The sequence below is a fragment of the Siniperca chuatsi genome, linkage group LG14, assembly GCF_020085105.1.
Source record: "Siniperca chuatsi isolate FFG_IHB_CAS linkage group LG14, ASM2008510v1, whole genome shotgun sequence".
NCBI lineage: Eukaryota > Metazoa > Chordata > Actinopteri > Centrarchiformes > Sinipercidae > Siniperca > Siniperca chuatsi.
The window spans coordinates 17906029-17916769 of record NC_058055.1 but is presented as its reverse complement, the minus strand read 5'-3'; the positions used below and the strand labels follow the sequence as shown (position 1 = coordinate 17916769).

Here is a 10741-nt window from a genome sequence, read left to right as displayed (position 1 = left end):
GAAAAAGCAGAGTATCCGCACACTGGATCATAGCTTAGTTAGACAGAACAGGCAACGTTTCATCAAAAAGCCATTTTTCAATATGTAAGTGCGAGAGACATTATTTTTGAGGAGGTCAAGAGGCCAAAAAGGGGTGTCTGGATTATGAAAAATGGCCTCTTCAATGTGAAACCCTCTAGATTTATTTTCTCAGTATCCTGTCTCCCAGCAGTCTCAGTGAGAATTTTGATATTAAGCCGTTCTTGTAAACCTCTCCTCCTTAAAATCCTACTCCAAGTGGTTCTTTGTTATTAATTGGATTTTAGATGTTTTTATTTGTTGAAATACTGTAATGTGGCTGGTCATCTTGTAAATTTGAGAGTTACATTTCTTTGAGTCTACTTTCCTGCTCCTGGCCAAAATGTAGGATCAGCTACGCACACAATTACCATTCTACAACTAGTTTGTGATCTTCATGCTCCAGTGATTTCTCTATATTTGTCTGAATTCCCCTTTGCTGAGCATTATATACCCACAGTATTTAGTGTAACACTTCTGTGTTTTTACCTGCTCCCTTTTCACTTTAGGTCCTGCGGGACAGAGGAGGCCAAGAACAGTTCTGTGACCCAATTTTCCATCACTTTGGCTCCCATGCGGAATACTGAATGAAAATGGGAGCTGAAATGACAAAGTTAAAAAGCTCAGTTTTAACTTCAGTCTGGGTGGCAGATTTTTTGACAGACCAATCAGAGAGAGAGAGAGAGAAAGTAGAATAAAAAAGAGGGAGACTGGGGATCCAGGTTCCTCCTCTCATCCCAGAAATAGCAAACATTTGATTGCTGATGGGGCTTTTGGCCAGGCTGCTGATAAGCCATAAAGTCTGCTCTTTAACTGAGTGTGAGGCTATCTAACATAATAAGACAAAATAATGGAAATGCCAGCCCATAGATAGGTATAGGTGCAGGGATAGTGTGCTGTAATTGTCTGGGGTGCTTGTTCTGGCATGACTTTGGGCCACCGACACCATAGATAGATACCATAGACGATGTGGTCAGTGCTTTCCACTGCTAACACTGATTTTGATTGATCATCTCTGCCTTGCAGCATAAGGATGGTGATGAAAAAATGCCATTTCAGCAGACACTGCAAAATATCCTACGGCTCAATGCAGTTTATATCTGATTACGGAGCAGGTAAGCATATTAGTAGGAAGTGCTGTATGTTTTGAAAAAGGAAAACTGGTAATTCCACCTACACCCACCTGCAAAGAGAAGTCAAATGCACAGGCTGTAACAAAAACATAACACATTCTGTGTGGGTAACATTGCTATCTAATGTTTAAACCTCACAGGGAGAATGTATGTTAGCTTGTGATGGGTTAAAGTAATCCTGGAAGATGCTGATGTCTCCACAGACGAAATGCATAATTGCACGAAGGTGATCACTCAGAGCTGACAATAGCAGTGTGAAAGCTATTACTATTACAGCCTTTTGCTTTTGAGGCGACACTGTTTAATTTAGTTTTTCCTTTTCCGTTAAATCATCCTGAAATAGCATGATACAAAACATTGTGGTTGATTGCAGTTGATTTGAGGTGTAATGACTAAAATGTAATGACTGTAATGAATTATGCAGCGTGTTACATTTGTCTTTATTGTTGTGTTCCACTTACTTTTCCAGCTGGAAACATAAACATTCCTAACCTACTGTGAAAACACATCAAACGTTTAAGGAATGATTTTCATACATTACAGTCACAGACATTGCCTTTGGAATTATGATGTAGCGCCAACTGCAGGATACATTTAGATTTGTTTAGATTACAGCCATACAAATCAAACATGTTTGATATGATAGTGACACTTCTAACTGATCTGAGGCTCAGGGAAGAAGCAAGTAAATGCACCCATGACTTATGCACACTGCACATAAGATGACTGTCTATGGGCTTCACTATTTTTATAGACTAGATTTGCAACATTTAATAAAAGAATATCAGTCATTGCGGACATTTTGGGGTGTTGTTGGTATGAAAATAATGTTTAACCCAATAAATAAAGCACAAGTTATACTTACAAACAGCACTTGTTGGACACAATAACAGAAGAGGCACTGAAAATTAATAAGGTGTTTTATTTTATTCATATACCAAAACTGTGTGGTTAAAGCTTTGAAACAAGTTGGAATGGCAATAACCTGAGAATGAGATAATTAATTAAGAAAACATCTTCAAAATTGCCATCATTTCACCTCCTGAGCAGGCCTACGCTATTGTCATTTATTTAACTGTTCTCCTTTACTTCTTAATGCGCTCACAACAAAAAGATCTTAAAGTGATACTCCACCCAAAATCAATATTTTTGACTTGAAATGTTTAAAACATTTATAACTTCTTTCCTTACTAACTAGTAGCTGTGGTCAGCTTGAATTCATAATGCTAAACAGCATTCTGTTGTTGGGTGGAGTACACTTTATTCTATTTAGATTTATGTTGTTAAAATTTATGAAACAGTCTCCTTTTGACTGCCTCACTCTCATCTCTCACTCTGTATTTCCTTTTCTCTTTCCATCTCAAACTCAATCTCAATCTTCCAGTCTATTTAGAAAAAAATGAAAGCATCAATTACCCTCATGCAGTACATCATGTTGTGATATAAAAGGCTTCATTCTTTCTGGTGAATAGAGAGTGGAGATATGAATAGGGCAGCTTTCCCAGTAGATGAAATAAAATGCTAAATGTTTGCATAATTTTAATTAAAATGATAACTGTCGTGGAACCCGGTTTTATCAGGAAGAAGGGCGCAGATGCAAAATAATGTGACAACAGAAAAGTGATTATGTGTTTGTGTTATCGCAAGCCATGTTCACTGCACACAGTAATTGTATTTTATGATATTGTGCCCGCTACACACAGTCACAATTCCCCTTTCCAATGATGGCTTATGTTTCCTAGTAGTGCTTCGAAACACCCCACCAAGAACATTTTGGATTGGAGCAATATTGCCGCTGAGACTATTCTGACAAACCAATAGCACATCGGGCATACACTCTCTCACTGATAGACACTCTTATTCATTCACTCACTCTCTCTCTCTGCCAGACATGGGTGTCAGCCAAACAGTGCTATTTATTGGAGCAGGACTGGCACTTCTCCAGACCATGGGGGTAGCAGGCTTGGCAACGCAGATCACTGATGGACTCATTGAAGCGGTTGGCCAGCATGGACAGCTTGCTACCGTGACACAGAGAACAGGGAGCGCAGCCTGAACCGCCACAATGCTGGCAGCTGTCGGCCTCCTGGAGACAGAAGAAACACATTAGGGGAGAGAAGAGGAGGAGAAAGGAGGTGAGAGAGAGGAACCTTAAGGTTAGGCAACGAGTCAAGAGGAGGAAGAGGTCAGAATGGGTGAGAAAGACAAGAAAGGTAGGGATAGAGATTGAACTGTATAAGGGAAGTTGGACAGTGAGGGGAAAAGTTTGTCAGCCTTATCTAAACAATTGCTGTATATAATGTATTTAAATGTATGTATGTAGAATCTAAATGTAAAATTGTATATTATAAACATTAATTTTTACTGTTTCAAAACTGATTAACTTGCACCACCTTTAGCCAGTTCATTAACAGCGAACATTAACACAGCTATCTAGTTTAACTGGCCTGCCTGCTGGCAAACACTAAACAACCTTAACAACATCGACAGTCTTTCCAATATTATTTATAAATGCCTTTGGTAAGTAGCTGTGTTGCAGGATAATGTACAGCCAGCCAGTCATTACTGCTAAATTTACAATAACGAGCAGCTGCCTGTAGATTAGACGAGACGAGGGGTGGATAGTAACAGAGGTCGTCCAATGAGGTTAAGTTTAAATCTACAAACTACTGGATGTCGTAAATCAGTAGAAAATAGTTCATAGTGAAAACGAGGTCTGTGGATTTTCCTGAGTAGCCAGGAAGTTATTGTTGATAAGGTTTTGAGTGTTTGATAAGATTTCGAGTGTTAAGTATTTAAGTGCCACAAACCAAATGCCATTCACTCCTAATCCCTTTCCTTTAGGAGTCCCAGAGTAAAGTAAAAGACAGGTAGCAATGCATGCTGGAGTGCTTCAGAAGAAGATGCTCTATAAATCTAAAAATCGTGGCACAGAAAAAGTCTCTCAAAGCCTATTTAACAATTCCTTTCTCAAAACGTAAAATACAAAGTGACTGAAGGTAAAAAAAGATATGGAGTTTGGAGAATCCCTTTGTTAAGACTAGTGGTTACAATTTTAATCAGATAATCATTAACCATTGGACCACCATCGCAATAATAACCCAATATCCAACACGCTTACCCTACGAGCAAACGTTTGCAGCTGAAGTGCACCACAAACAGCAAGTGTTAAAATCTCACAAAATTTCACTGGAATTTCAAAAAACAGAATTGTGTTTCAGTTTGATCCATGATTGTCTAGCTGCATCGCTACAGCTGTTGTTTCCAGCAGCGGAAAAGTCAACGCAGCTCAGGTTCACAAGGCAAAGTTCACAAAAAAATTTTAATGAACGTTGATGTTTTGACTTACAGTTTAGCTGCATCTAAACCTACATTACTTTAAGCTGCACATAGGGTTAGTGATGTATTCACCCACTATATTGTGATGATTGGCTCTTGTAGCGAAAGTGAAATCTAGGTCCAGATTAAACAGTAAACAGTTGCAAAATGTATGCCCATACAAAGTATAACTCTATCTCTGTGTTAGAAATAAAGAAATAAAGACAGTGAAAAATTAACTACCTTGGAGTTTGGGCAGCAAAGGCAAAGATGAAGAAAAGAAAGTAACAAAGGACTGAGATTGCCAAAAAATGAAACAAAAAAGAAGCTTAGAATGAACTTTTTTTCTGGAGGCAGAGAAAATGAGAAAATAACGAGAGAGGTGAGAAAAGAATGGAGGGAGTGAGGAGAAGAGAACAGTAATCAGCCAAGGAGGTAAGAGGGAGGGGATAATAGTGAGCTGGCTATCCTTGCAGACTGGCAAGTGGCAGGCAAATGCTGCAAGGGCAGAGTGAAACTGTGGACTCATCAGTATCTGTTCATAGTTGACAGATAACACTAGGACAATGGGATAGTGGTTGTTTGAGCGGGAGGGGGCAACAGGAAAAGAAAAGAGAAGGGGCCACAAATAAGGTGGCAGTTGCAAGTAAACACAGGAGATTGTGGGATGAGAATTAACACCCCTCTGTGAACAGTTACAAATTACAACAATATGGCTGCACATATGATCCTGCAGCTATCATCTTGTAAGCAAAGATAAAGTGAAGAATGGAGAGCTGAAGACGTATGCACAGAAAGAGAGGGGGGGAAGAAGGAGGAAAAGGACACGCTGAGAGTGAGAATACAAAGAAACAGAAACAGGGTGATTAAAAAAAACATACCACTGAGAATAATTTGGCCAAGGATCGTTACCTTGGTCTCTGTGTCGCTGATCTGTTTCTCCTCCCCATCCTGTGTACAAAGAGCTTTAGCCCTCCTCCTGCTCCCCCTCTCCCTGGCCTTTGGGTATCCCTCCAAGTCCACAGGAACCACTGTGTGTTGCCGCAATGCTTCGGGCTTCCTCTGTGGTGCTCTAATGATGCGCAGATTGCTGGTGTAGATGATTATCTTGCCAAAGTCCAACACTGAGGACTGAAGGAAACAGATAATGTCAGATAATCCTACATCAGTTAATATTAACATCTGGTGCAACCTGAGATCACGTATTTAAATTAGCCTCTGTGCTTGTTTTATTTCCTACAGATTCCCAGATTCGATTCCTGCAACTCTGAGAGTGTACATTTAACTTTGGACTTTGTGTGGGTGAGAAGTGGGTGAGAAGAGGTTTTGACTGCAGCTGAAGTGTCACACTCCTTGTGCAAAACACAACATGCTTTGTAGCTGTGTTCTGGTCTATTGAGGCTTCTGGTGGTGGATAAGGAAACTACAGTAATTTTTCATTTAACAGATTTACTCCTGTATGATTAGATTATGGAGAGAAACCCAGGGGAGAAAATGAGACACAGGTGAAACTAATCAGGGCAGGGCAAACAATCAAAACTGGCAGGAAGAGCAAACAAAGACAGTAAGTAAAACTACACAAGAAACATGAAGCAGAACACTTACAAAATAAAAAAACAGGAAATAACAAAACTGACCCCAAAAACACAAGTGATCCAAGTGCACCAACTGTAAGTCACATAACGCTGTCTATGGGAAAAATGTGTGTTTATGGGAAAAATGTATCAGATTTTTACTTCCAGAACCAGGGGCACCTGAAATAGCTCCTCCCATTCCGCAACTCTATATCATATATAAATTGTTGATTGTTACCAATGATGCAGTGATTACTTTGATAATCCCTGACAATTCTGACTTTCCAAACTCATACTGTAGTTTTAGAACGTTTTAAAATTAGCTGACAGGTTGCATTTTTTAAACATTCAAGCATGAAAATCAGACAAAGACCTTTTTTTTCAGTGAATCCCTCTTATTATAAAGCAGACAAAGAAAGCATTGAAGACATATATGAAGGAACTCATTAGACCTTGTACAGTAGGGGTGCTCCTCTAGAACCACCGTGCCATCCTTTCAATAATGCCCTTTAAAGGATAAACTAAATCCAGATTGCTGTTTTCCACTGATAAATGTGATAAATACTGGCCTTGGTCACCAGAGCTAAGCATGCCTTTGTTTAGAGGATAAAAGAATGAAACTGACACTAAGCCAGCAGGCGATGTAGCTGACCTCTCTCTCAGCCTGCTGCACTAATGAAGCCACTGCCACAGCAGCTGAGTAACAGTGGCTTTTTCCTGTCAGATGAGCAGTTTTGTAGCAGTTGTTGTTCTACTTTAATTGTTGTACAATTTTCCCTTAGCAGCATGGAGTTGATGCTTTAATTACCCAAGGAGGCTTCTCATTTTCTATTTTAAGTGTTGATTGCTTGTTCTGTTCTAAAGATGTATGAATTAATTATTAAATTACTTTGCATTGGCTGGTAATTGTGTATATGTTTATTTTGGCATGTCTGTTTGCTTTTCAGTATATGTAGACTTGCAATGCTCTGTGGGGTTTACTAAAAAATAACAGCTCTTCCAAGGAGCTGTGATACTTTCTTATTATAATTCCCTTTATGTATCCAAACAGACGTCGCATAGTGATCATGCTCCAAAATTAGTAATTTACCATTCAAAGGGTGTCAGAATCACAAAATCATTATTTTAAGCTGTTAACTGGCTTCTTCTGTAGGTGTTTTTTGAAATAGCACACAATAATTCTAACATCCATAAAGAAGTACATATGTTTAATTGCAAATGTTTCTTTTGCTACATCGCAATTTCCAGCAGTACAGGAAAGATAAAATACATCAATCCAAGACGGTTCACGTACACGAGACACGGCACACACACACACACACCACATGCAGGTGAGGAAAATATCTATTTATTTGCCATTTAAAAAAGGTAAATTAGCACACAGACAGGAAGGACAGGGGCGGTCATTGCTGCTTTCTTATCCTTTAACCATAACCCTGACTCTCTCTCTCAGGATGTCTACACTCCCACTATAGTTATTATCCAGATTTAATGTTTTAGTTCTATTACCAAACTGTTGTTTTTTAAAGATCACATTAACTGTTGCCATTATGGACATTTAATTAACATTCAGCAACATCTTATTATTTTTTATTCCAGTTCATTTAAGCTGCGCTGGATGAATGAATTAAGATAATTAAGCTAGGTCCTTGTACTTGACATTCAGACAGGCAAAACTGACACTGCTAGTGGGATATATGATCTAAGATGATCATGATTAATATAATTTTTCTATTTAATTTAGCTAAATCAAAAGCAGCAAGCAGCATTGCTTACTGTGGCATCTCCCTCTGCTTCCTCAGTCTGGCCTGCAGCAGGTTTGTAGCTTCCCATTCCTCTGTACACGTTTATTCTCTGGGCAATGAGCCCTGTTGGAGGATAGACACCTGGGCACAGAATAAAACATGTTGTCAGGATAGAGTGAGAACTTGTACCAGAGATTTGAGACTCAAGTCCTGGTTTCATCCACAAACAGCATGTATTTCTTATACATTAATGTGCTTGTCTGAATTTTTTGGAGCAGCCTACAATGACCAATCATGAGTTACCAGTCTCTACCTAACTAACTGTGACCACCAAGGTTAGCTGTGTTAGCCAGCATAACACCCTAGCCTTACCAAATCTTAACAACATACCAATTCATACCAAGTGGTGTTGTCTTGTTTTTTTTTTACTTTTTAAGAAGCATACTAAAATTGCCAGGACCAGTTGCCAGGCAACCAGCAGAGACTCCAGAAAGTTACTGGTCCCAGGAAACAGCACATAACCTCCCATAACAGTTTTACACTTCGATTTCTGTACAGATTAAACAAATAAGATATAGCGTGTTAATTAGCGAGCTTTAGAGGTGCTGGTAGGCAGATTTTGTTACCTTTGGACAGAGCCAGGCTAGCTGTTTCCCTGTGTTTCCAGTCTTTATGCTAAGCTAAGCTAAGCGGCTGCTGGCGGTAGCTTCATTTGCACCATACTGATATAAGGGTGGTATCAATCTTCTCATCTAACTCTCTGCAGCAAAGCAAATAAGCGTATTTCCCAAAATGTCAAACTACTCCATTAACTGCTTTTTTAGCTAGATTGCTAACTCTATCATCAGTGTCTTAAGTGAAGAGAAACAGCATGTTTCAGGTCAGCATGTTCTACCAAATAATTTAATGGAAACCACTCCACTGTATAGGCAGGAGTACCATTTACAAATGTAATATACACATCTTGTTGGTCTCCCTGGTTACCAGCTTACATACTGTATAGCCCACACAAACAAACCTCAGTGCAGCCATGCATATAAAGTACGACACAGTGATACAATATGCTACACTATAATAAAAACCCACCCTGATGGTCCCCATGAGTATCCTCAAACCCACAGAGCTGCTCCACCTCCAGGTGGCTGGGAGGGATCTTGCGGTGAACGAAGCTGTGAGGGTATTTCTCCTCTGGACTGTCAAGCTCCTGACCGTCCTCATACACGTGCTTCAGCACCCGACCGCTGTAGGACGACGCCAGCTTGAACCGCACCTGTGGTTTTGAGTTGAAGGTGACATGTTTTTACTTCACTTCCCCAAAGGTTTCTCATGCTGAAAAGATACACTGGCATGTTAACTACTGTATAGTGACTAATTTGCATAGCTTGCTAGCCTTGAAATGAAGATTTATAAGTAGAAAAAAATGCTGCTTGATCAGACAAGAGGGGCACATACAAACATTTGCAGCATGTCAACATACAAGCTAACATCCTGTTTCATTCCCTCTCTCAGTTTGCAGTTTGACAACATCACATGCAGTTAGAAGCTGAGAACTATCTTCAAGCACACCAGCTTCAGCTAGTTGTGTGCTATAATGCCATTTTTTTGCCATTATGCCACTGATATTAAAGCAACTGCATAAAAAAATTATTTAAACAGAAAACTCAGTTATGACCTCAATATGTCTTTTACTCAACACAGTGCATTTATAAAAGTTCTTCAAAACCCATGAATTTGACAGAAAACAGTCCTGTAAACAACTCACCTTTCTGGGCTTGGTGCCTTCATAGCGTTGATTCAGTTTTCTCTGGAGTTCCTCCATGGTGGCTGACTGAGAAGGGGATGTTGAGAGAGCGTCAGTCAACCCAAGAAGCTCCTTACCTGGGGCGAATTGACATCAGCAGGACACCGTGGGACCTGGTGTGATGAGAGGTGCACAGATGGATGGATGAAAGAATGGATTGATACACAGCTTGATGGAAGCACAGGGTGGATGAGAGCCCGACCGAAGAGCTCTGTGTAAGGAGTGGGTGGATGACTAGATGAGATAAAGCTCCCCCAGTGTGTCCTGCCTCCTGAGTTTGACTGCACCTGCTGTTTTAAGGGACCACCTTTCTAGCTCCCCATGCTAAATTATTCACAGCTAGATCGTGTGTACAAAAGCGTTGTTGAGAAACCAGAAGCTTCATCATCAAATAATTATGATCACCAGAATAGAAGGCAGTTGGAGCCAGTGTGGAGCACTGTGTGCTTGCGTGTGTAAGAGAGCGAAAGAGAGAGAGTGAGGCTGTGTGTGTGTGTGTGTGTGTGTGGGGGGGACTGCCTGTCATTGGACTGAAGCCGAGTGCATCAATGTAGAAAAGTAAACATGACATTTGATGTCTGTTGCTGTCATACTGAAAACCTTTATCAAAATATATTCATGATTAGTAAGCTTAGAATTGTATCACATTGAAATAACAACTCGCTTTTAGTGTGCTTCCATGTATTGTTCATACATGTGTGTGGTTGAATGTGTGTTTCTGTGTGTACTGGATGTGTTTGTGCAAGGTGAGTAGTCTAGTTCTCAGATGAGCACTAAAACTTCAGTGTTTTATAGAGTCTTACTTCATGACTCAGTGGAGTCTTAGTCAGTCTCTCTGAAAGTCTAATCTAAAGAATACCTGTTACAGTTGATCTCAGGTATGTAAAATATAAAAAATGCAGTTTTCACACACCTGAGAATGACTTTCTCCAGCAAACAAGGCTCAGGGACCTCATCTAGAATATAAGAAGATTCAAAGACAAATCAAATACATCTGACTTATATCACAAATGCAAGTCCTTGAACACAGACAACACATGAGAAAGTTACTTCAATGCAGACATTAAAATGAGGTGAACCATACCAAAACTTCTCTGTAACTTACAATATCTT

The 10741-nt window shown here is 39.8% G+C and overlaps 1 protein-coding gene across 1 annotated transcript; it reads right to left on the bottom strand.

Annotated features, from left to right (window-relative positions):
- Window positions 1–2092: 2092 nt before the first annotated feature.
- LOC122888726 (glutaredoxin domain-containing cysteine-rich protein 2) lies at window positions 2093–10078 on the bottom strand. Its single transcript, XM_044223496.1, has 5 exons — window positions 9590–10078; window positions 8914–9097; window positions 7859–7968; window positions 5421–5639; window positions 2093–3276 (listed from the first exon to the last, which is right to left on the bottom strand). Exons 1-5 carry the CDS (start codon window positions 9644–9646, stop codon window positions 3103–3105), a joined length of 744 nt encoding a protein of 247 aa, XP_044079431.1. The 5' UTR covers window positions 9647–10078; the 3' UTR covers window positions 2093–3102.
- Between the last annotated feature and the right edge of the window lie 663 nt (window positions 10079–10741).